This window comes from Macaca thibetana, chromosome 2 (genome assembly GCF_024542745.1).
Source record: "Macaca thibetana thibetana isolate TM-01 chromosome 2, ASM2454274v1, whole genome shotgun sequence".
In the NCBI taxonomy this organism is placed as follows: Eukaryota; Metazoa; Chordata; class Mammalia; order Primates; family Cercopithecidae; genus Macaca; species Macaca thibetana.
Window position 1 is genome coordinate 48,898,027 of NC_065579.1, and position 27,781 is coordinate 48,925,807.

Sequence of the window (27,781 nt, forward strand, 5' to 3'; positions counted from 1 at the left end):
TTTGAAGTTAAAAAATTTTGGTACAGTTTATTATGCAGAAAGAATATATATGAACAGTTTTAGTAAAATAAAATGTATTTAGATATTTTCAGTTAAAGTTGCTTAGTTTTGTGGAGGACTGGCAAAAATAAATGCCAGTGGCCTCTGACATATTCTTTCAGGGTAGTTCTTATGGCCACAGTTCAAAATACATGTAGTCCTAGAATGAAAATGAAAAATACAATTAGGTTGGTTTAATAGTAGAAACAACTGCAGGCATTAGACATGAGAATGCTTTTTAAGGTCCCTATATTATAATATCATGATCACAAAACATATTAAAAAGCAAGTGTCTGAGGAGCAGACCCGTGAGGAACAAATTTCCAAGGGCATAAGAATGACTGTTTGCCCTTAAATACATCAAAATAATAGATTTGTGCATCGCTAAAGGCCCTTAGAGATCAGCAACTAATACTACCTCATTTTACTTATATATGTTTTTTCATTCATATACGCATCTTAGAAAACTGGAGGAAAAGAGAAGGAAAACGTTTATATTTTCAATCAATCCCAAAATCTACCGTAAGTATTTTGGTACAAATTCCTCCAAGACGTACATAATTGCTGTTATAATGTGCTCATACCCTGGCTTTTTTCACTGCGTAAACTATTCTGAGTATTTGTATCATTAAAGGTCCTTAAAAGTATTTAGTTTTTTAGTTTATTTTGATATCTGTTTATTACTCTGTTCTAGAGATGTCTCATAATGTATTTAGTAAATCTCATACTCACACATTTTATGTTGTTTTAACTTTTACTGTTTATTTGAGTGAAATTTGCTACATAGAGTATATATTGCTAGTTACTATAAAGATTGTACATCATTATTTGTCTGCATCTGAAAGAATATAAACATTACATTTTTGACAAATGTTTTTAATTCATTCCTCTAAAAGTTGTACCTAGAGTTCATGAGCACTTGATTCCTTAAATCTTCATCAGCATGGAGCATACATCATTAAAAATGAAAACATTAATATATGATTTTAAAAATGGTATTTTATCCTTTATTTTTTGCTTCTCTTGTGTGTTTTTGGAAATGCTTTCTTAGGTTGAGTGTTTATTTTTATTCCCTCTTTGATAGTTATTTGAATTATTTTTCATAATATTTGTGCATTTTCATTAAGTATTTGATATTTTTCTTATTTAAATATCATTTTTATTAACATAAGAATATTATTCGTTGGTCATATTTGTTGTGTATTTCCTTAATTTATTGTTTTCCTTATTTCCCATATGTTCCTTAATTTATTATTTGCTTTTAAATATTTAATATTATGAGGTTTTATGGGGTACAGAAATTTAAGCTATTTAAATGTAGTAGTCTGTTACTTTATGATTTTCTTGCTTCAAAAGACCTATTTGTCTAGAGTCCAAGTATGGGTACTCTGTTTATTTTTGTTTGCTTAATTGTTCAATATCTCCTTCAATTCCTTGGGTTTATTCTTTTTCTTATTTTTTTCTAACTTTATAGTTTTAGCTAATTAATTTAACTTATTAATTTTTCTCTTTTCTTCAATAATTATTTATAGCTATATATTTTAATATCTTTAGTTGCATACCAAGAGTTTTGACATGTAATATTTTATTACATATTTTAAAGTATTTAAAATTTTTTGTTATGGCTTTTTAAAAATAATTGGGTTATTTATATTTCTATATGTATAAAACATTTAAAATATTTACTAACTTCTAATTGAGTGTCGTTTGCTCATATACTAAGGTCTAAATGATAATGATTCTCTGTAATTTGTTGAGACTTGCTTCTTGGCCCACTATTATATCAATTTTGTAAACAATGTTTATTTGAGAAAAGTGTGTATTGTCTAATTGTTTGGTAAAAGTTCGGCAGGGCACGGTGGCTCATGCCTGTAATCCCAGCACTTTGGGAGGCTGAGGCGGGCAGATCACGAGGTCAAGAGACTGAGACCATCCTGGCCAACATGGTGAAACCGCTTCTCTACTAAAAATACAAAAGTTAGCTGGGCGTGGTGGCGGGCGCTTGTAGTCCCAGCTACTCGGGAGACTGAGGCAGGAGAATCGCTTGAACCCGGGAGGCGGAGGTTGCAGTGAACTGAGATTGTGCCACTGCACTCTAGCCTAGTGACAGAGACTCCGTCTCAAAAAACAACAACAACAACAAAAAAAGGTCTAAATAAGACCATTAAATCAAGCGTATTCATTTTGTTGTTCAAATTTTAAATAACTTTACTAATGTTCTGTCTCTTATATCTAGTATAAATGAAGAGATATGAGTAAATTCCCCATTTTTATGATGGGTTTGTCACTCTAATTTTTAACACTTGTCTCTATATTTTGTTTTGTTGTTGTTGTTTTTTGAGACGGAGTTTCGCTCTTGTTGCCCAGGCTGGAATGCAATGGCGTGATCTCGGCTCACTGCAACCTCTGCCTCCCAGGTTCAAGTGATTCTCCTGCCTCAGCCTCCCTAGAAGCTGGGATTACAGCTGTGCACCACCATGCCTGGCTAATTTTGTATTTTTAGGAGACGGGATTGCTCTATGTTGGTTAGGCTGGTCTCGAACACCCGACCTCAGGTGATTCGCCCACCTTGGCCTCCCAAAGTGCTGGGATTACAGGCATGAGCCACCGCACCCGGCCACTTGTCTCTATATTTTGAAGTTAATATTACATGCATACAAGCCTAGAATTATTACACCTTGTTTGAATAGAAACTTTATCATCATAGGAACCCATTTTGTTTCTGTTTCTATTTTTTGGAGTCTTAATGTCTTTTTTTTTTTTTTTTTTTTCTCCTGCTATTAATTTAGCTTCCCTAGCTTTCTTGTGGTATTTATCCATATTCTCTTTCTTTCAATTTTTTGGTCATTAATTTAGGTTTGTCTTTTTAAAAGAGACTACAGACACTCTAAAAATCCAATTTAACTATTCTTTTTTTTTTTTTTTGAGATGGAGTTTCACTCTTGTTGCCCAGGCTGGAGTGCAATGGGCAATGTCAGCTCACCACAACCTCCGCCTCTCAGGTTCAAGCAATTCTCCTGCCTCAACCTCCCGAGTAGTTGCGATTGCAGGCATGTGCCACCTGCTCGACTAATTTTGTATTTTTAGTAGAGACCAGGTTTCTCCATGTTGGTCAGGCTGGTCTCGAACTCCCGACCTCATCCCAAAGTGCTGGGATTACAGGCATGAGCCACCACTCCCAGCCCAATTTAACAATTTCTGTCAACTGGTAGTTACAGAAAATTTACAAAAATGTCATTTTGTTCAGTGTCATTTTGTTATAATGTTGATGGCAAAAATAATTAGTTTTATTCTATATCATTGTGCTTAAATTTGCAGTTTCCAAGAATCCATCGAAGACAGATGTGGTTTGGCTCTGTGTCTCCACCCAAATCTTATGTTGAATTATAATCCCTATGTGTCGAGGCAGGGTCCTGTAATCCCCAAGTGGGGAGGGAGGGCAGTGATTGGATCATGGGAGTGGTTTCCCTCAGGCTGTTCTTTTGATAGCCAGTGAGTTCTCAGGAGATCTGATGATCTTATATGCATCTGGCATGTCCCGTGCTTGTACTCACTGTTTCCTGCCGCCTTGTGGAAAAGGTGCCTGCTTCCTCTTCACCTTCTACCATAATTGTAAGTTTCCTGAAGCCTCCCTAGCCATGTGTAACTGTAAGTCAATTAAACCTCTTTCCTCTATAAATTACCCAGTTTTGGGTATTTCTTTATAGCAGTGCGAAAATGAACTAATACAATGACATTAAGTGAGGATTAGGGAAAAGGAACATAACCTTGGAGTGCTCATCTAAAGTTCAATAAAATTTGAGAATAAATAAAATGCTAAACATATCTGTGATTTTATTAGAAAAATAAACTAATAGCACATATTTAATTTGTGAATTTAAAAAGAAGCAAAACTAAAACACTAGTCAACAAAAGTATATAAGTTGTGAGAGAGAGATTAGAATTAAAATGTTTTTAAGGTCTTTGTATTGCTCAAGAGATAGAGCTAAATGAAATAATATCTATAGTTTCCAAATTAACAATATATTACCATTTCAATAAAGTGTAATAAGCATGTATTAATTTTACATTGTAAGAGATAACTATAAGTCACATTGAATGAACCATATTTTTCCTATTTTCAGTGACAGTCTGATTTTTCATGAAGGCTAAGGATTTAAACCTGAATCATCATGTTTCTAGAACACTCTAATTTTTGCTTCCTTTGCAATGTGAATACTGAATCCATGATGTCATTTGGGGACTGAGGATGGCCAGAAAGGCACAATTCGCAGTTAATTCAGATGATTCAAGGAGAAATATTAGCAAAAGTGCAATGGTAATCTCAGAAAATATAATTTTTTCAGCTAAATAGAGTAAAAATAGACTCACAATGAGGAAAGTTGCTCCAAGCATCAATGCTTTAATTTTAACATCAAGATCAAATGGAAACTGGATCCCAAATTTCTCACCATTGGTTAATATTCCCCTTACAAATCCAGAGTACTGTTTTGAAATCTTTCCAATAACCATTTCCTCATCCACAGTCAATAACTAAAATGGAAAAATATATAACCTTTATCTATGAGATAAAAAGTTATTCCTGTACCAAATTTATTAATTATGACCTTTATGAGTTACAATCATACTGATTGTACCCAAGAATTTATAAAATATGCAACATGGACACATAATAGCCTGGTAAAATTTACAGGCAATTCCTATCTAAAAGTAGATTTTCAAATTGTATACAACTGATTATATCTATTTCTATGTCTATGTATACACACATATATAGTTAATTCATATAATTTGCTTTAATTTAACATGAGCATGAATTTCATTATAAAATGAAAACCACTAGCTTCTCAGCTCATTACACAGCTTCCCAACTCTTTCAGAAGTTCTTTTATTTTCTGGTTGCCTTTACTTTTTCCTCATTTTTTTTCTCTGTTACTTATCTAAACCTCCTAGAGCATCATTTCTCATACCAACTCACACTAATTCCTTCAGAATAAGAGATGCTCATGTAAATATAAAACAACAAACCTGGGATGAATCATAGTACCTGCCTTGTAATGAGGGCCATAAGGGAAGGGTAGGGTACTATCATGTAGTACAATTGGGAGCTAATAAGCAGACTACACAAACGGTAGGGGCATGGTTTTAGAGTAAGCTGCTTGGGGACAGCATCATTTAAGCTGAGACTTAGAGGACCAGAAGGAATTAGTGACAAGAGAAATAGGAAGACAGACAGCATTCCAGAGAAAGTTAACATGTGAAAAGGTCCCGAGTTAGGAGGGAGCATAGCTGGAGTGAAGTGAGGGAGGCGGCTAATAGCAGAAAATTAGTGAGACCAGAGAGGTTAGCAGGGCTGCTCATACACAGCCTTGTGAGTAGTGCTAAGGAATATGGGAAATGAGAAATATCAAAGTGTTTTAAATATGGCCAAAGTTCTTCACCCTTTTCAGAACTCTGAACCCATCATTCCTCCTCATTCTCAACAAAATATCTTATCTCTTATATTACAGAAAAAATAAAAGCTGTGGAACAGGAATTCACACTCAGACACCAGCCCTACAAACAGAACGTATTCGTATCAACATTTCCGGCCTCCTTCCTGTTATGGTGAATGGGCCATCTCTATAAGAAGCTAATTCTCTACATGTGTCTTAGTCCCATACCAAATAAGAAACCGGGTTCACCAAGTATTCAGCCTCTTTTGTATCTCCACACTTTCTCTCATTTGGCTCTGTTCTTTTACAATCAAAGGGATAATGACATACTTTTCAGAAAAATACCTCACTGTCCACCCGTGTCTTCATCAAGCCAGAAACAGGATTGGGGTATTGCAGAGATATAAGTAATACAAGTACATGGTCAGTTCCTTTCTTAATAATTTGGTGTATTTCATCATAAAAAACGTTTTGCATTAATTTTAATTAAAAAAAACTGCAACACATTCATTTATCACTTACCATTAATACTAAGATTTGTGTTGCTCCCTTAAATTTTGTACCTGAGATGAACACCTCAATTGCCTCATTCTAGTTCTGGCCCTGTAACTAGCTACTACTTTATCTCTTTCCTCTTATTCATAGCCAAAAGTACTAAAAGGATTGTCCACATTCATGGAAAAGATGACTTTCTTAGAAAATCATGATTTCCCTTTCTTGCTCCTCTTACTTGGAGCTTACCCAAGAGTGCCAGCTTTAAAATTGTTTTGCTTCAAACAGAAAAAATGGGAAGAGTTTTATATAGCTTTGACAAAGTGTTGCAAATATTACAATGAGTAGGATTTGCTATATTATACTCTGAAATACAAAATAATGCACAAAAAGCATTTTATTATTTGGTGTCAGTAAAAAATGGCTTTGGATTCCAGAGTTTTATGCTTACTTTGGAAGTCTACTCTGTTACTTTGGCTTTTAACTTAAAATAGAGCCCCATGGAGTCATATTATTACTTTCTGAACTAACCATATTATTAACAATTAATTTGTAATGTATTAAGTATATTTTTCTTAATCAGTATATGCAGATGCCAGTAAGAATCAGAATCACTAAAATGAATTGACATAATTCTAAGAAAGGAAGGAAAATTAGGTAGTATTTTAGTTAGGCTGTATGCAAATTTTCTACTAGATATTTTAGATATTCAAACAAACAAACAGGTTTTGGATGAAAGTTAGGAAAGTATGACTTTTTGCACATCTACTATAATGTTAAACCAACACAATATTCTCTATTGCTTAGAAATCTTCAGGTTTAAATAAATATAACAAGTTATTTAATTTTATTAACTATATGAAGTATGTTTAGTAGCTAATTTCCCAAATTATTATCTGGATGTTGGCTATAATCTGAGAAGTAAATTAGTAAGCACATAGAAAAAATTTTAAAACATATTAAATTTCAAAGTTTTATAAAAAGCAGAAACTGTGTTAATTAACATTAATATAACACATTAGCTATAATTAGTACCAGATTAGGTCATTGTCCATTTAATAAAGTTTAAATTTCTCTGTCAATATTCTTTGAGATATTAAATAACTAACTTTTGATACCTTTAAAACCTGCCTTATAAGCTACATAAACTTATAGAGCTTTTAAATAAGGATGCTGTGAATTAGTAATCCAATTTTTTAAAAAAGTGAATAGTTACAATATTTTCATAATAATATTCTTTTATTTTTCTTTATTCATATTCACTAATTATATCTATTATAAAAATATAATAAACTAATTTTAATATGACATTAAAATATTGTTAATTACTTACATTAAAATTTAGATCCCTGAGACAGCTGAAGACCAACCATGGGCCTCTAATTTTCATTACCTCCTCCTTATTCTCATTTTTTATTTTGAACTTTGGCAAGAATGGGTGAAAGTATTGATAAACATACCCAATTGTTTCACCAGGTGGAGCTTCAACTTTTAGCTACAAAAGATTGAAAATATATCATTGATCCGACCGGATATGTTAGACTTGTAAGCAACACTTTATTTAGTTCTGTACGACCTCTTAAATGAGCTTTTTGTATATTTAGACAGAACTTTCTGTATTTAAGGGATGCCTCATGTTTGAGAATAAACATAGAAGTGAGAATTTATATGTTAAAGTCCCCTGAGCTAAGACATGACTTCACTGCTTACTAACTGCTTGAAATGTGAACAAATCACTAAAGTTTCTGAAATTTACTTTCCATTTGCAAAAGAGGGATAATAATAATTTCCTTTGTAGGCATGTATGAGAATTACTTTTTAAATTGTAATGCCCATGAAATACAACATAAACTCTAATCTCATCCAAAACTGCTTATTACTCAATATGCAAAGCAGTTTCATAACTCTTTGCCATGGCAAATCTAAATTTTGTCCCAATTTTTATTTAAAGCTCAGTTAATCAGACTCAACAGAGACTTGTTGAATAAATTATGGCATATCCATGTAATGGGTTATTATGCTGCCATTTAAAGGAACAAAGAAGTTCTAAACATAGATGTAATCCTCAAATTAAAGTGTTATGTGCTTAAAAAGTAGAATAATATGCTACTAATTATGTTAAAACACACACACATAGCATAAACATGCTATATTTATATAATACATTATACAAATATTCACAACATAACTGTGGAAGAGTACATAAGAGACTTATAATGGTAGTTGTATCTAAAAAGGGATGTAGGAGGCCTAGGAAGCAAGCATTTGAGAGAAATTGTTTCTCCTGAATATGCTTCCGTTATATTCTGTCCTTTTCTATTCTGAAAAGTAGAGAATTCTGACCTTTCCTTTCCTTTCCCTTTTCCTTTTCTTTTCCTTTTCTCCTTCCTTCCTTCCTTCCTTTCTTCCTTCCTCTTTCCTCCTTCCTTCTTTCCTTCCTTCCTTCCTTCCTTCCTTCCTTCCTTCCTTCTCTCTTTTCCTCCTTCTTCCTTCTCTCCTCTTCTTCCTTCTTTTCTTTCTTTCTTTCTTTCTTTCTTTCTTTCTTTCTTTCTTTCTTTCTTTCTTTCTTTCTTTCTTTCTTTCTTTCTCTTTCTTTCTTTTCTTTCTCTCTTTCTCTCTTTCTTTCTTTCTTTCTTTCTTTCTCCTTCCTTCCTCCTTCCTTCCTTCTTTCCTTCCTTTCCTTTTCTTTTTCTTACCATATGTAAGTATTAGCCATTAAAAGGCAAAGGAAGACTGCTAAGTCAATCTGATGATAATGGTGGTATGGCTTATAAATCCCCCCAAAAACTATCAGGGAAAAGGACAGAACAAGTGTGCTAGCAAAACGAAACAAAACTACTGTCAAATTCTTTAGACAAAATTAAATGGCAAAATTAGATGGAAAAACAAAGCCTCAAGCCTCAAAATATAAGTAGATGTAGTGAAACACGTGACAAGGATAAAATGTTTCTGAGATTTCCAGAATCCAGACAATAAATACATACATTCATAAATGTATACATACAAATAAAAAGCATACAGATGAGAAAGGAAGAAGTTGGCCGGGCGCGGTGACTCAAGCCTGTAATCCCAGCACTTTGGGAGGCCAAGACAGGAGGATCATGAGGTCAGGAGATTGAGACCATCCTGGCTAACACGGTGAAATCCCGCCTCTACTAAAAAAAAAAAAAAAAAAAACACAAAAAACTAGCCGGGCGAGGTGGCGGGCGCCTGTAGTCCCAGCTGCTCGGGAGGCTGAGGCAGGAGAATGGCGTAAACCCAGGAGGCGGAGCTTGCAGTGAGCTGAGATCTGGCCACTGCACTCCAGCCTGGGCGACAGAGCGAGACTCTGTCTCAAAAAAAAAAAAAAAAAAAAAAAAGAGAAAGGAAGAAGTAAAATCTATATTTTCATTTTTCATATCTATAATTGTAGGAAACTTTAGGGAATCCACCAAAAAGCTACTAGAATTTATAAGTAAGTTTTAGCAAGGTCAGAGTAAAGTAAGTATACACAGAGCAATAATTTTCTATATACAATATACTATATAAAAGCGACAAAAATGTAAAGTTTAAATAAAAAGTACCATTTATAATTGTATCTGGAAACATACAATAATTAAATTAATTTGTAATACAATATTTGTAAGACCTAAGTACTGAATATGACTATTACTGGGAGTTATTAAAGAAGATCTAACTAGAAGGAGAAATAAACCATAGTCATTGAGCAGAAAATTCAATATTAATAAGACATAAGTTCTTTTCAAATTAATCCATTGATTAAATACCCTCAGTATCTTAGCCGGATTTTTTAATATGAGAGGTTTTTTTTTTTTTTTTTTTTTTTGTAAAATTTATATAAAAATGTGAAGGAACTAAGAGAGCCAAAATAGGTTTGACAAAAGCAAAACAAAATAAGAAGGCTTGTATTACCTGATATTAAGACTTACTCTATAGCTGGTATTATGCCAATATTATATTGTCCTTATGATCTTAGCTCTGCATGTGTATATATATTTGTATGTATACACATAGGTAGAATAATAGAAGAGAGTAGACTCTAGAAATAAGTAAACATATACATTGGCAATTCATTTTCAGAAACGTTGCCAAAACAATCCAGTAGAAAAAGAATAGTCTTTTACAAATAATGGTGTTTAAACAACTAAATATTAAAGTGGGAAAAAAGGTTCTCAACACTTTCCTCACATGAATACAAAAATTAACTAAAAATGGAGGTAGATTTAAATATAGAGTTTCTATAGGAAACATGAGATAGAGTTTTTGCCACTTCGCAATAGGAAAAGATTTCTTAGGTCACAAAAAGCCTTGGATGGATGCTTAGATAGTTTAGAACAGAAAACATCTAAAGATCTTATGACCTTCATTGCCTAGAAAAAATTTGCAATGTTGTGCATGATTCTCAGCCTATAGGTACATGGTACAAAAATTCAATGATCTCTCTGACATTTTTCATTCCAGAAAATCTTTTGCAGCCAATCCCAATGTTTAGACTTTATCATACTGTCCAGCACCAAGGCTTTTTTGATATGATGGTATAAATATTTACTTACCTTTTGTAGGCAGCATCTACTCCAGCAGCAGCTACATTTCAGAGCCTTATGCAGAGCAAGTACATCTCTACCTACATTATCATAAATTGTAATAGTAAAAGGCCTTGAAAATCCACAAAGGTGTCGAAGGAAGCAATTATTTCTCTCTTCTGCAAAATAAATTATCTGTCCTTGATTGTTCAAGATTTCATAGGTTTTACTAGTTTCAAATTTTCTGAGGACTAGAGAATAAAATAATGTATGAATTTGTTAGTAATACTGATGTAAGATATATGTAAACAGGTATCAAATTACCTTCAAATATGGAAATTATATTGGATAATTGTTACAGGAAGTCAGGGACCCCAAACAGAAGGACTGGCTGAAGTCATGGCAGAAGAGTACAAATTGTGAAGATTTCATAGACATTTATTACTTCTCCAAATTAATACTTTTATAATTCCTTATGCCTGTCTTTACTGAAATCTCTAAACATAAATTTTGAAGATTTCATGGACATTTTTCACTTCCCCAATCAATACTCTTGTGATTTCCTATGCCTGTCTTTAATCTCTTAATCCCGTCGTCTTCGTAAGCTGAGGATGTATGTCACCTCAGGACCCTGTGATGATTGTGTTAACTGCACAAATTGTTTAAACAATATGAAATCTGGGCACCTTGAAAAAATAATAGGATAACAGCGATGTTCAGGGAACAAGGGAGATAACCATTAGGTCTGGCTGCCTGAGACCCGGGCGGAACAGAGCCATATTTTTCTTCTTCCAAAAGCAAATAGGAGAAATATCGCTGAATTATTTTTCTCAGGAAGGAACATCCCTGAGAAAGAGAATGCATTCCTAGCGGGAGGTCTCTAAAATGGCCGCTCAGGGGACATTTATCTTTTGCAATTGTAGACAAGGGATGAAATAAGCCCCGGTCTCCCGTAGTGCTCCCAGGCCTATTAGGATGAGGAAATTCTCACCTAATAAATTTTGGTGAGACCGGTTGTCTGCTCTCAAACCCTGTCTCCTGATAAGATGTTATCAATGACAATGCATGCCCGAAACTTCATTAGCAATTTTAATTTTGCCCCGGTCCTGTGATCTCGCCCTGCCTCCATTTGCCTTGTAATAGTTTATTACCTTGTGAAGCATGTGATCTCCGTGACCCACACACTATTCGTACACTCCCTCCCCTTTTGAAAATCACTAATAAAAACTTTGCTGGCATCACGGAACCTGCTGACATGTGATGTCTCCCTCAAATACCCAGCTTTAAAATTTCTCTCTTTTGTACTCTTTCCCTTTGTTTCTCAGACCGGCCAACATTTAGGGAAATAGAAAAGAACCTACATGAAATAATGTTGAATTATTGGGGGTGAGTTCCCCCAATAGATAATAAACTGCTTGAATTTAGGTAACTAATTTTCACTGGTATCTTAGTCTTCTTATGAAGAAAAATGAGAGCTAGGCTAGGTACTCTTTGGCTCCATTTACTGCTAAAATTCTATGCATAGCTTTTTGTTAACCTTTTTGAACTTCAAGTAAGTTAACCCATTACAATTATGTTATATGTTAAATTGTATTCTTCATCTTTTCCTTATTACAGAATTTTAAAAAGATTTCATTAGAACTCCATTCTGGATAGTAGAAATAAAAAAATTGTACTTACACTAAATTGAGGGAAGTAGGAAATACTCTATTATATATATAAGGTAATAATCAAATTTACCCCTTTTGCAAGCAATAAGAATACTGTTATCTTTTGTTTTAATAATTTTACTTATGTTATTATGCAAACAAAACAATCCTAAAACTTAAGAAAGAAAGTTTTAGGCATCAAATGTTCACTACTGCACTATTTAGAACAGAAAAAACAAAGTTAAAACAAAGAAAGTGTCCAATAAGAGGCAATACTTATTATCCCCTATTGAGGATTACTGTGTAGCTCTTTAAAATGCTGGGTTTTTATGATAAAGAAAAAATAACCTTAAGTGACTAAGAAAAATAGTGTGGATGATAATTAAAAGTGATTTTTTAAAAACTCTAACAAAATAATAATTTTAAAAACCTCTTCAGAGGAAATGTATCAGTAGTTGTGCATGGATGATTTTTTTTCTCTCACTGTTGTTTTTGAAATGAGTATACACTTAACGAGTACGTGTTACTCTAACATACATTAAACGTTCTGGTGGGTTTTTTTTTTGTTTTTTTGTTTTGTTTTGTTTTGTTTTGAGATGGAGTCTTACTCTGTTGACCAGGCTGGAGTGCAGTGGTGCAATCTCAGCTCACTGCAACCTTCATCTCCCAGGTTCAAGTGATTCTCCTGCCTCAGCCTCCTGAGTAGCTAAGACTACAGGCGCACACCACCACACGCAGCTAATCTTTTTGTATTTTTAGTAGAGACGTGGTTGCATCATATTGGCCAGGCTGGTCTTGAACTCCTGACGTCATGATCTGTCCACCTCAGCCTCCCAAAGTGCTGGGATTACAGGCATGAGCCTGTGCCCAGCCTAAACATTCTATTTTAAGGCTAAACTTTGAAACAGGTTGAGTATAGAATTTCTTTATTTTTAATGATTCTGCAGGCATTAAATGTAATTGTTTCTATCCCGTGCCAACATATATAAAAGGTACACATTTTCATTTGATATTGATGACCAGATCATGATTCATAACTCATTAAAATAATACTTTCTGCTTTAAAAATCAATTTTTAAGTAGAAATTACATATGTATGGCACAAATTTTAAAAATGCAAATGGGAGTATAACATTAGAAATAATTTCTTCTTCCAGCCCTACCCTCTCCCCATCCTTTTGAATTTCATATGCATCCTTTCAGAGATACACAAAGCATATAAAAAAACTACACATATTGTAAACACACATGCACACACACACACACATGCACACTCCTAACTATATGCTCTACTTTGTAATTGTTGTTTATACTTAGCAGTATACTCTGAAAATACTCCTGGCATATCTGTAGAGCTGTCTAATTCTTTTAAATAACTCACGGTGTTAAGTTACATGAAAGTGCCTTCATTTAGAGGGGTAGTTCTTAAGCCTGCATCAAGGTCACCTGGAGGGCTTTATAAAGCAAATTATTGACCCCAAACTGGATTTTCTGAATCAACAATGGGTCTGTAATGGAGCTTGAGAACTTGCATTTCTCACATGTTCCCAGGTGATGTTGATGCTGCTGTTCTAGGGATCATACCTGGAGAGTCACTGGTTTGGAGAAATTGTTCCCTATTCAAGGATGTTTAGATTCCCAATGTTTTTGCTATTTTTGTGACTTAAATTATGAGTTACTGTGGCTATTTCTCTCCTTTGAATTTCCACAATTAGTTTTTACCTGTCTCATTATTTTTAGGACTCTATACTACATATTTAAGTATTGTCTTAGTTTATTTTGTGTCACTACAGCAGAATATCACACATTGAATAATTTATTTAAAAACTGGATTTATTTCTCACAGTTCTAGAGGCTTGGAAGTCCAAGGCTGAGGGGCTGGCATCTGGTAAGGGACTTCTTACTGCATCATGTTAAATATGAATTCCAAATTTCTCTTCAAAGAATTAATATGTCAGTATGTTCAATTCCTTGCCTTCTACTTTTAAACTTAACTTCTTCGTAAAGCAACCTTTTCCGATTACCTACTCCACCCTGACTCATTTCATAACCATTTTTCCCGCCAAACCACTCACCACGTCACTCTCTTTAAAGTAGTCAATCAGAATTAGTTTAGCCTGTGTATTCTAACACTAGCCAATAGAGGAATGATACAGCAGTAGGGACCCCGTGTGTCAGGAGTAAGAACTGCTTTCCCTCCCTTGTCCAAATGTGCACTCACCATTGCTCCATCTGTAAGGGCACACCCTTCTATAGAAGTACCTTGCCTTGCTGAGAATTACAAAGAAAATTTTATATTTGAGTGCTATTTCTTTTGAGGCACCAAAACTTTATTTATAACAATCATAATATGATGGAAGGCATCATATGGTGAGTGAACATATAAGAGAAGGAAGGAAGGGGTCCAAACTCATCCTTTTATCAGGAATCCACTCCTTCAATAACAAACATGCTCCTACCATAATGGCAACAATCTATGCTGGTAGGAAGAGCCCTCATGACCTAATCACTTCTTAAAGGTCCCACATCACAGCACTATTGCATTGAAAATTCAGTTTTCAGCACATGAAGTTTGGGGGATCAATTCAAACCACAGCATTCCACCTCTGGCCACCGAAATTTACATTCTTCTCATATGTGAAATAACATTCATTCCACTCCAATAGCCTCAAAGTCTTAACTCACTCAAGCATCACCTTACAAGGTCATCTGAAACAGACATTGGTGAGACTCCAGGCACAATTTGTCCCAAGGCAAATTCCTTTCCAGCTACTAGCCTATGAAATTAAGTTATCTACTTCCAAAAAAATATGGTGGAATAGGCATAGGACAAACATTTCCCTTTCGAAAGGAAGAAATAGGCAAGAAAAAAAGGGGTTAACTGGTCCCAAGTAAGTCCTAAGTCCAATAGGAAAAATAACATTAAGTCTTAAAGCAGGAGAATAATCTCCTTTGATTCTATGTCTTGCAGTCTGGGCATACTCAGAGTGGGGAGGTTTGATCCTTAAGGTCTCAGGCAACCCTATCCCTATGGCTTTACTGGTTTCAGTCCACGCAGTAGCTCTCATGAGTTGCATTCTGAAGCCTGCACCTTTCTCAGGCTGGAGTTGCTTGCTAGTGAACCTACAGTTATGTGGTCTCCGAAGCTGACCACTTTGACCACTCCACTGGGCATTGCTCTAGTGCAGGCTTTCTGTATTGACTTTGCTCCTGTGACAAGTCTTTCCCTGGGCCCCCAGGTTGTCTGTGACATCCTTTGAAATCTACATGGAGGCTTCCATGGCCCCACAGCTCGTTCACTCTGCACATCTGAAGACTAAGCACCATTTGGATGTCACCAATGCTTACCACTTGTGAACTCTGGAGTTGCAGCATGAGTTGCACTTGGGCCTGCTTGAGCCATGGCTGAGGTGGCCAAGGAGTACTTCAGTGAGGTATTGGGACTAGAGAACTATCATAAATAAATTTTCGGTGCCACAAATGAAATAGCACTCGAACATAAATTTAATTTTCTCAGCAAGGCAATTTTACTTCTATAAAAGGGTATGATTCGTGGATAGAGCAATGGCAAGAGCACACCTGAACAAGGGAGAGGAAGAGGCTCTTATTCCTGATGCAGATAGCCCCTACTGCTGTGTCATTCCCCTATTGGCTAGGGTTGGACTGCACAGTCTAAGCTAATTCTGATTGGCTATTTTAAAGAGAGCAGGGGTGTTAGTTGGAGTGGTGGGGTGAGTAGTTTGTCAGGAAGGACAGTTACAGAACAGGTGACTCAGGATGATTCAGGTCAGAGCAGGTGAGCAGGGGTGACTCAGAACGGAATAGGTAACCAGGGGAACAGATGTGAACTACTGATTAGAACTGGCGGGAAAGTTGTTTACTGAAACTAGAAGCAAGAGGGCAAAGAGAACCAGGAAGTTAAACTTTAAAATGGAGAACAAAGAATAAGAGAGCTGAACATACTAACATACTGATTCTTTGAAGAGAAACATGAAGTTCACTATATTTAACAGAACCAAGACAGCCCTGAGCAGTGAGCTTGTGGAGTGTTGTTTGGATCCATCTTCCAAAAACATTTGGTGCTCCTGGAACTCTGGGCCTGTGATGGGAGGGGAAGCCTCAAAGCTCTCTGAAATGCCTTCAAGGCCATTCTCCCATTGTCTTGATGAATAGTACCTGGCTCCCTTCTATTTTTACTAATCTCCTTAACAAACCACTGCTTGGCTACACTTTTGGTTTGCTCTCCTAAGCATACCTTTTTACTCTTTATATGGGTACTCTGCGAAATCTCCATAGTTTTCCATTCTGTTTCTCTTTTAATTATAAATTCCATTTTAAGTCATTTCTATCCTCTTGCATCTTACTGAAAGTGGTGAAAACTAATCATGCAGCTCCTTCAATATTTTGCATAGAAATTTCTTCTGCTAGATATCCTCATTCATTATACTTAAATTCTACCTTCCCTAAAGCTCAAGGGCATGGACATAACTCTGCCAAGTTCTCAGCAATTGTATAATAAGTATGGCCTTCACCCCAGTTTGCAACACCTTGTTTTTCATTTCTATCTACGACTCATCAGAATTGCCTTTGCTGTGTATCTTTCTACCAATGCTCTGATCATAGTCACTTAAGTAATTTCTAAGAAGTCTCAGACTTCCTTATAGCTATTCTCTTCTGGGTCCTCACCAGAATCACCCTTAATTTTCCACTGATGGCAATCTAGCCTTTTTCTAGCTTCCTTCTCCAAACTCTTCTAGCCTCTACCCATGACCCAGTTCCAAAGCTGCTTCCACATTTTCAGGTATCAATTTTCTATCTTAGTCTGTTTGGTATTTCAATAAAATAATACCACAGACTGGGTAATATATAAAGAAGAGAGATTTATTTCTAAAGTTCTGGAGGTGGTGAAGTCCAAGAAGGTGGGGCTGGCACCTGGTGAGAGCCTTCCTGCTCCATCATATGGTAGTGGAAGGCATCACATGCTAAGAATGTGTAAGAGAGAGGGGGAGGAAGGAGATCAGATGCATCCTTTTATCAGGAATCCACTCCCACAGTAACTAACCCAACTCCCGAGATAAAGGCATTAATTCATGCATAAGGGCAGAGCCCTCATGACCTAATCACCTCTTAAAGGTTCAACCTGTCAACACATTACATTGATGGTTAAGTTTCCAGCACATGAACTTTGGCGAACACATTGAAACTACAGCAAATATATTAATTCCTCACACTTCAGAGGAAGTTCTTCAGTGCAAGCCTGGATCTGACTCTTCCTTGATTCTCTCAAAATGAGTATCATATGCCTTGTTTGTTGTAATAACATATGGTGTTTCTGTAGTAAATGATCTTTCATAAATTAAAGCAATTTAGTATAAATTCAGCAAGAAAAAAAAAAAAAAACAAAGAAAGCATTCTTTTACAATATGCCAAAATGGAAAAGCTTTCATGAGTTAAACAAATCATCAATGCCCATGTTAGTTTTAGAATCGCTAACGCATAAGAAAGGCAATGATAGTACTATTTTTTTTTTGTAACTAGATACTCATTTCCATGCATTTTAGTTTCATCCACATAAAAGAAATACTCATACTAAGTTGAGATAAAGGTAAACAGTTAAATTCTAAAGGACAGTTTAATTTTTCAGACTTGGGAGCACAATTGGACTATCCAGAAACTTACCTGCATTCTGCTTCTATTAACAAAATTTCTGAAGAATTTAGAATTATTGTTTCTCTAAAATACCTGTATTTGAAGAAATCAGGGTGGGCAAACCATTTCAGGAGTTGTACCTATGTTTAGCATACTAAAAGGGCAGGAATGATCCTGAAAGGATCTACTTTAAGAGAAAGCAAAGTATAAGAAAAAAAAGTATTTTTTTCCTTTCCCATGAGAAGACTATTGCTGCATTTACCTTCTCATTATCTAACGACCTTCTATACACTCTCTTCATGTTTGCAAGGTTTAGTTTCCTTAAGAAACACTTTAATTTATGGGGGTTGATCTAACTACAACAAAATAAGTTATAACTTCAAGAATTAATATATCAGTGTGTTTGGTACATACCTCCCAGAGGATCAAAATATTGGCACACTGTTAACTGATTTATCTATTAGAGTAAAAATAAAGAAGGTGGTTATGAAGTACTCAGACTACATTTAAAGCACATATCAACAGATAACTTATTATTTACATTTAGGATATTTAAAGTAATTGATCCATTGTCAACATCTCTGATTTTTTCTGTCACTTGTCTTGTATATCATAGTAATCTAAAATTAAATTTTATTTTACTTCACCATGGAACAGGCAAATGAAAAATTATTATTACAGTCTATAAGGTGTTTTGTGTTGTCTCAATTGTTAACATACTCAATAATTTGGTTAACAAAAATTTAAAATACATATTATAAATATTTTTGAAATTCAGATAATATCTATACTATCATTTGAATATTTTAATATAGTTTTTACCCAAATGTTAAAAGGTTTTATTATATTTATATCATAATTTATGACAAGTTTATAATTAAGCATTGAAAATGTAAACAACCTTTTCAAGAAGTTACATGTATACTATTTTATTTTTAAAGTATTACAAAATAAAATGTGGCCAACGATTACAGACAACTAAGTTGTCAAAGTTAATTATTCAAGAGACAATATCACAGGAAATTAAATCAGAATTGACATCATAAGCTTTAATTTAATTGTATTCAATCTAGTACAGAATAAGAGACATTTTCCTAATATTAATGTTTATATTTTACATTTTCATACCAGGCTTCTAATGCACAAGCAATAGATGAAGTGAGGATTCTCGAGGTTAGTATAAGTTACATTCTCAAAATACAATTTCCTATTTTAAAAGTAGGCATTTATTTATTTACTTTATTTTATATTTTGAGACGGAGTTTTGCTCTGTCACCCAGGCTGGAGTGCAGTGGTGCGCTCTCGGCTCACTGCAACCTCCGTCCCCTGGGTTCACGCCATTCTCCTGCCTCAGCCTCCCGAGTAGCTGGGACTACAGGCGCCCACGACCATGCCCGTCTAATTTTTTATATTTTTAGTAAGGACGGGGTTTCACCGTGTTAGTCAGGATGGTCTTGATCTCCTGACCTCGTGATTCACCTGTCTCAGCCTCCCAAAGTGCTAGGATTACAGGCATGAGCCACCGCATCTGGCCAAAAGTAGGTATTTATTTTTAAATGAGATTCCTAGGAAATAAATTTGTAAGTAACAATATTATAATATGTAAAGTGTAAGTTTACTATCTCAATCAAAAATAAAAATTTAAATGTAAATAAAATACAAAAATCTTAGTGGTAAGGTCATAGTATTTTAATCCATAGTCAAAAATGTTTATAACAAATTATATTCTGGAATGATCTAAATTCATGTTATTGTGGATCAAATAAGTTGAGAAGCACATTGCCATACCTGATACAAGTACTCCAATCCAGGTGGACAGCTGGTTATTGTCTCTGGTGTAGACAACCAGGGTCGTAGGTCATAAATAGCCATAATCTGGATTATGTAAGTGCTTTAGAGTATGACAAATTGAAAATATTTAGCCTTTAATATTTAACATCTAACATTATCAAAACGTATTAACTTGGTTAGAGACAGGAATATACAACTACAGTTTTAGCTTTTCTACATTTAATGGTGTAAACATGATTCATCTCTTATTTTATAAATTGTTTTTAATATATGTGGCTTTATATATGAAGTCCGTCTCTTATGAAGTACCAAAAAGGAATTTTAGGAGTACAAGTATCAGTTAATACAGTCATGATAAACTGAGTGCAAATTGATATTCCCATGTGACTTTAATCTATTTAAACAAAATTAAATCTTTATGTTTCGGAATCATTTGAAAATGGCTGGATTTTACCCACACCAATCTTGAAGAATGAGCACTGGTGAACATGGAAACATTGTATCCAAAGTAAAGACAAGATAAATCATCTTAAAATGAGGTTTGAGTAGGTCTCTGTCTCCAGCACCACGATTCTAACAAAATTAGAATGAATCTCTATGGAGCCAAATTTTCTAATTGGCCCTAATTAGGATTTTTTTTATTCTCTGTGTTTTCCTTAGGTTGCTCAGAATAAAACTTATAAAATAAATCCATCTACAAACCCTGTTTCCAGCTCAAAATTTAAAGGGAGGATTTTAACAGTGCCTATAAATACATTGAAAATATTGCAGAACCTGCATTATTTTGTGGCAAATATTGTATGAGCTACTCTCAAATAGCTACAAGAAAAAAAAAATTGAACTTTTAACTAAGAAGCCACAACACGTAGACAAGAGACGAATATAAATAATGACAAAGAAGAAAACATACTTTTGAAAAATGTTTACTGCCAAAAACAAGAGTAAATTTTAAATAGCAGGTTTGCATTCCAAACATACTGACTATGAAATAAGAGGTGAGGTAAAGAGAAGTAAAGAAAGAATCCTAGCAAAAGAGAGGATGATACAAACTTAAGAGTTACTATTGTTATTATTTTAGATGGGTCAGATAGCAACTGTATGTTTAAATTTATGAGAAACTGCTAAATGTTTCCAAAGTGGCTACTCCATTTCACAGGTTCTAATGTTCAAAAGGAAAGCTTGCTGACTTTAGTTAGCAACATGTGTTGTATATTTCAAAGTAGTTAGAAGAGAGGATTTGAAATATTTTCTACATAAAGAAATGATAAATATTCAGGGTGATGGATAACTCCAAATACCTTGAACTTTATCATTACACATTCTCCGCATTTAACAAATACTCACATGTACCATCTAAATATGTAAAATATTAAGTATCAATTTAAAACTTCAGCACAAATGTATTGCTTTACAATTTCTGGTGGTCAGAAGTCTGCGATGGGTCCTCAGGGTTGCCTTCGTGCTGGAGGCTGTAGGAATTATATTTTTCTTTCTCTTTTCTAGTTTTACCTTCTGATCTTGTATTCTCTCATTAGGAGCCTTTTAATGACATTTGATCCACTCAGATAACACAGGATAATTTGCCCTGTGTTAAAAGATCTTAAGATCCTTAATGTAATTATGTTTGAAAAATACCTTTTTTCATCTAGGTAATATATCTATTGGCTCTCTGGATTATGATATAGGTATGTTGGGGAACCATTTTTTCATCTACAGTAGTTCTCTCTTGGTTCCCCCAAAGGAACAGTTATCCCACATGCAAAGCATACAAACCCCATATCAAATCTCCAAAATCTCAACACTTTCCAGTATCTACTTAAGTCCAAAATCTCAAATAAACCTCATCAGCTTAAACATCCAAAATCTCACCATGTAAATCTTGTATCAGTTGTGACTGTGGGTATGATCCATTATGGGTCAAAATTTCTGTTCATACTTTGACTTGTAAAATAAGAACACATGTTACTCTTTTCATAACACACTGGTAGGACAGGCATAGTTTCCCTGTTAGAGGTATTTCTGTTCAAAGAGGGAGAATACAGAATGAAAAAAGGAATCATTAACCCAAATAATTTTGAAATCCAGCACGTGAGGTTCTATTAGGTTTTGAGGACTTGAAATAATCCTGTGGCTGTCAGTGTCACCTTCTGGCTTCAGGATTCTGCCCTCTTGTCCTGCAGCTCTGCTCTCAGAATCATTCTTCATTTTTCTTAAGGGGAAGCATGTGTTTTCAGCTAAGTAATATTATTAGGCAGTTTTCATTTGCAATTCTAGTTAATTTATTTTATTTCTTCCTTTCCCTGTCATTTGCTCCTCCATTGATATTTCCTTCATAATGCCAACTTCCTTCCTGGTTTCTGCTTAGATCCAAAAGTCACACACCTAAATTCTTCAAAGAGTCCTTTGCGTGATTGAATACTCTGAAATATTGCTACTTCAGAAGCACTAGCAGAAGATTGTCCAGCCACTCCCTTTGCCTTCTCTCCAGAGCACAGTTTCCTGACATTGAATGTGCTCATTTTAGTGTCGTGTGCAATCTGGATAAGATGAAAATCTTCTAAATCATCAAGTCCTGATTCCTTTTTGCTTAATATTCTCTCAAGATTTTTTTCTCTCTCTCTCTTCTTTTTTTTATCCCCCACATTGTGCTATAAGCAAAAGGAAGAAACCAAACCACAATTTCAACACTTTGCTTGGAATTTCAACTAAAAATCAAATTTATCTTTCAAAATAACATTATGACACAGTTCAGCTAAGCATTCTATCATTATATAAGAAGAATACAGTTTGTTCATGTTTCCTGTAACTTCCTTCTGATCTCTCACATACAATACTGTTAATAAATATATTTCCACTAACAGTCTTGTAAAGTAATCCAGGAATGTTCCATTATGCTCCTCAAAGTTCTTCCAGCTTTAACCCGTTACACAATTACAAAGCGACTTATGTATTTTTAGGTACTTGCTACAGCAAACAATGTCCCACTTCCAGGTACCAAAACCTGTATTCATTTCCTATTGCTGCTATAACACATCACTACACTACATACTTAGTGGCTTAAAACAACACAGGTATGATATTGCAGTTATGAAGTTAAGAAATCTAAATTGAATCAGCAGGACTCTGTTCTTTCTAGGGCCTCTAAGGAAAGAAAAACTATGTTTTGTTGCAGGTTTTGTTTTGTTTTGTTTTGTGGCCTTATCCATCTTCCAGAGACTGCCTGCATCCCTTGGTTTGTGGCCCCCTTCCTCCATCTTCACAGTCAGCAGCATAGTGTCTCCTTCCCTCTTTTACTTTCTGCCTTCATCCTGTAAGGATACCTGTGATTATATCAAGGCCTCATAGATAATACAAGATAATTTCTCCATATTAGGAGCCTTAACTTAATCACACATGCACAGTTACTTTTGTCATTTAGGACAAAGTAATTATAGCTTTGGGGGACTGCGATATGCACATCATTGGGGACCATTATTCTATCAGTCACATCTTGGCTACTGTGACTTCAAAGTAGTTGATTTTCAAGGCTTCTGTAATGCTGAGGAGAAGGTGATGAAAATAAGGTAAATCAAAATGTTACAAAGTTCACTCTTCTTACTGAGATTTTCCCATTTTTCTTGAATAAATCTTCTTCAGATTGTTGCAAGCCTTTGGTTAATTTTCCAAGTTCTGAAAATTGATGTTGACAAGTTTTACCAGTGTTCTGATTGCTTTTATTGAGGAGCAGATTTTCAGATACCCTCACTCTAAATTTGTGTAAAATAATCAACATATGTAGGGAGACTATTACTAGGAAACAAATCAAAATATAGCATCTGTGTGCACTGGTTAATATACAAATATATAAACGACAAATACACTTCTAAAAATTTTCAATTACCCACTTATTAATTTTTCTATATTTTCAATAAATGTATTGGTTTCATACAGTATAATATTGTATATATATATAGTTGTATATGTACATATAAATATATGTGTTTTTAATGTTTGATAAGTAACGCTGTGTTGATTTTTTTAACAATCGTAACCAAGCAAAAAGATATAAAGCAATCATGCTGATAAATTGGTTATCTTTCAAATGTTTTCTCAAAGAATCTCAACTTTAAATTGTTGCTGTAGTATTGATTATCTCTAGTTTAATAAAGCAATATATTGCTGCTGGTGAACATTAAATACAAACAATTTTTAAACATTGTCATGATTTAAATACTTTCTATGTCATGGATCTTCAACAACAATGATGATCACATAATTATATAAAATGGATAATTTACCTGAATCCTTAGAGAGAATAGGCATATTGTATTATGCTTCAGCCAAATTATAGGTTTGTTAATTCTAGAAGAAAATTCTGGCTGAATTCATGAAATCTCATACATACAAACAAGATTTGTAGTTGGTTCAGTGTGGGACCTTATAGATTATTCCTAGTTCAACTCTCATCTCAGTTTAATAGATCAAAAACATAACCCTTAGATATATTGTGTGGTCACTTAGATTTATTAATGGAAGAGCTAAAAAGAGAACTCAGATATCCTGAAGAGAAACAGCAGAAGCAGCTCTGATGGGTCATGGAAGAAGAGTGGGGAGTATAGATGGAGAAAATGTATCAAGGCAGGAAAAAAGAGGCCTGTACATATATATTTTACACAAATGTTTAATCATAAATCAGAAGAAAGATGGGGTTGAAGGCTTTTTTACTCTGCATCTATGTTGTTTATTTCTGTGTTCCCTAGATACAAACATAAATGTCTGCTTCCTACTTTGTATACCAAAGATATATGTGGGTGTCTCATATTTATAGTATATTAAACCCAGAAACCTAGGCATATTCTACAAAAAAAGAGCAGGATTTTATCTCATATTAGATCAGCAGCAATGAAGCATCAGAAAGGTTATAGATTCTTTAGCCTGAAGACTACTATTTCTTGGTGCGAGTTACATAAAATCTCAATTAGATCAGAAATGAAAAGGACTATAGACATAAACACAGGGTAGTTGTCAGTTATGGACATCAACATTTGAAACAGAATAGTTTCTGGAAACTACATGTGGAATTGGGTACCTGACAGGTAAGTTGAAACGCGTTGGTCCTCTGCCTGGCCCACAACCCACTGTGTCTCAAAGTTGCTGTTAGGAAGAGTCTAAGATGGGCCGATCCAAGCAACCACAACAATAAATATTCCATTCAGAATTTTGAAGGTAATTAGTTCTATGAATACTTGCATGTGTTTTTAAGTCATCTGCTCCTGAAAGTAGTGAATGGGTGGGACAACACAATTGGTAGGTCAGTGCAAATGGGGACCTTTGGGTCAAATCAGGCCAGAACAGGTGAGGGCTTAGCCAGAAAAATAGTTTTGTGTCTTTGTTTTTAATTTGAGGGACATTAGCTGAGCTGCACTTTCAGTGTCCTACCTTTGTTATTCTTGTCTGTCTTTTAAGACATCTACAGTATCGTGTATTTATATTATTTGCCTGGCCCCAGCAGGCAGCTGAGTCATGAGCCCTGGCTAACAGATTCAGTTCTGGTCAATATGAGTCATAAAACAAAGCTCTCAGAGACATACAAGTGCACAGATATAAGATATTGTCTTTAATCTTCTATTGGCATCAGGGTTACCTTGTTCTACCCATTCTGGCTGGCACCTCCATGAGGAGTTTCTCTGAGAGAATCTTGTTCACATCATTCATGCCTAGAAGTCAGAGTGTGATCTGGCATGGGTAATATTAAACAAGAAAACCAATAGGAATCTGTAGGAATTGCTTGAGAATTCAAGTGTCCAGGGTGATATTTTAGATTTTGAGTCACAGATTAGAAAACTGGCCAATGAATGTAGCTGATCCAAATCCCACACAAAGTGTTTTTGTGGTTTTTTTTTTCTTTGTTTCTTATTTATATAAATTGTGACTCCTTTTTCTCCACCCACCCAGCCTGCAGGTGGCTGAAATTCCTGGTAAATAGAGAGGACAGGGACAGCAACCTAAGTGAAGACTGCTATGACTGATGTTATCACAGTCATCAGAAAATAAACTTTCATCATTCCAGTTTCCGGGTTTCCCATTGATGGAACTGGTTATACATGGTTCCACTTAGCAGACCAAGTTGGAACAGCTATGCACTGCATAATTTATAAGCTACACTGGTTCTGACTTGAGCCAGCAAGAGAAAAAAGAAGACTGAGATTCTTAGTGAGCAAGCCGGTCAATGCACTTGACATGTTTCAAATTATTTATTCTCTTTCTTCATTTGTAGAGCAAATTTCTCCTAAGACCTTCCTCCAACGGAACACAAATAAGTCCACATGTGGCTGTAACTCAAAATTGCTCTTCACTTCAGTGCATATAAGTCTCCAAATATTAAATCCCAAAACCTAGAAGCATAGGGGTAGACCTGGTATAATAACAGGTTTGTGATCTGTGAAATAAAGCAGGACACTGCCACAAATGAAGCCGAAAATAAAAATGGACCACCCTTTAGATAAATCAGAGGTCTATATTTCTTATAGTATTTATAATGCTACGATATTGTAATATTTTGCTTATTAGGATGTCAGCAGTGTGTGTGGGCATCCTATTTGGAGGGTCTGTGGGAATGAAGTTTGCATATATTTAGCTGTGACTGAGACCTAAGCCCAGATTGGCTAGACTCCCACTGGATTCTTATGTCCTTACACTATTGTGGGCTCAAGAATGCAAACATTCTTGATTCTTTGGTTCTGTCTCTTTCCTCTCCTTATTGTGCATCTCTCTCTCCCTGGTTAGATTCTCACGAGAAACTTAATACTAACTCTACTTAGTTAACAGTATTTTAACTTGCGAGTAAAATTGATAACTTTTTCTACTTCTGTTCAATATCAGTTATTTCATTTGCCTCAATACTATCTATAACACATTACTTATTTAGGCTCCACTAATGTTAGGTATGACTGTAAAATAAAGATTATTCTAAAAGTCACATAAAGTAGTCATTCATTTGATCCACACACAAAAAATATTCAAACTTCACACTTAAAACATATGCTTTTCATCATTATTTTCTAGTAAAGAGCTTTAATATCCAATGACTTATAATATGATTTGTGTACCTTAAAATATTTTAGATAATGCTAATCAGGTACCCTTAAAGTAGGTAGATTATCCTGCATCATTCAGGTGGACCAATGTAATTTCAAGCTTCCTCTGAATGTGGGAGAGGAAAGTAGAAGAATTGAAGTCAGGGAACAGAAATGTTGCAGTGGAAGCATTTGCTGGTTTTGAAGATGGAAGGAGGATCAAGAAATAGAGGTGGCCTCTAAAAGTTGAAAAGATAAGGAAACAGATTCTTCCCTAGTGCTTCCAGAAATAACGAAACTCTTCCAATAAGTTGATGTTAACCCAATATATTAATCTTCTCAGGCTGCCCAAATAAATTACCACAGACCAGAGAGCTTAAACATAGAAGTTTATTTTCTCACAGATCTGGACGTTGGAAGTTCAAGATCAAGGTATCCTAATGTAGGTGACAGGTTGATGGGTACAGCAAACCACCACGGCATGTGTATACCTATGTAATGAAACTGTACATTCTGTACATGTAACCCAGAACTTAAAGTATATATATAAAAAAAGATCAAGGTATCAGCATGGTAAGTTTCTGGTGAGATCTCACTTCTTGATTTATACATGACCACCTTCTCACTATGTCCTCTCTTGGTCTTTCCTTGGTGCTTGTGCCCAGGAAGTGACAGAGCTCTCTGGTGACTCTTCTTATAAGGACAGTAACCCTTTGGGATCAGGGTCCCATCCTTATGACCTCATTTAATCTTACTTCCTTCCTTATAGGCTCCATCTCCAAATACAGTCACATTGGAGGATTGGGCTTCAACATCTGAATTTTGAGGGAGCACAGACATTTCGTCCATTACACCATGTAAGACTCATTTTAGACTTTTGACCTCAGAAATCATAAGACAATACATTTGTTTTATTTAAAGCCACCAAGTTTGTGGTAGATGGTTATGCCAGCAATAAAATCCTAATATAAATCTTGGTACAGGAATTCCAGCTTTTCTGCTGTTTTGCTTTCTATAGTTTCAGTTACCAGCACGATCAACTGAGGTCCAAATATATTAAATGAAAAATTCCAGACATAAACAATTCATAAGTTTTAAATTATATGCCAGTCTGAGTAGTGTGTGAAAATCTTGAGCTGTCCTTGTGG

The 27,781-nt window shown here is 34.9% G+C and overlaps 1 protein-coding gene across 2 annotated transcripts; it reads right to left on the minus strand.

The window, feature by feature from the left end:
- LOC126947480 (phospholipid scramblase 1-like) lies at positions 1–24,731 on the minus strand. Of its 2 annotated transcripts, XM_050778166.1 has the most exons (8): positions 24,647–24,731; positions 19,576–19,678; positions 18,202–18,244; positions 10,520–10,740; positions 7,300–7,461; positions 4,411–4,572; positions 3,213–3,214; positions 56–199 (listed from the first exon to the last, which is right to left on the minus strand). In XM_050778166.1, the coding sequence occupies exons 2-8, from the start codon at positions 19,657–19,659 to the stop codon at positions 103–105; spliced, it is 771 nt and encodes a 256-aa protein (XP_050634123.1). In that variant the 5' UTR covers positions 19,660–19,678; positions 24,647–24,731; the 3' UTR covers positions 56–102. The 2 variants fall into 2 exon arrangements, with proteins under 2 accessions (XP_050634122.1, XP_050634123.1); XM_050778165.1 differs by lacking the exon at positions 3,213–3,214 and having other exon boundaries at positions 1–199.
- Between the last annotated feature and the right edge of the window lie 3,050 nt (positions 24,732–27,781).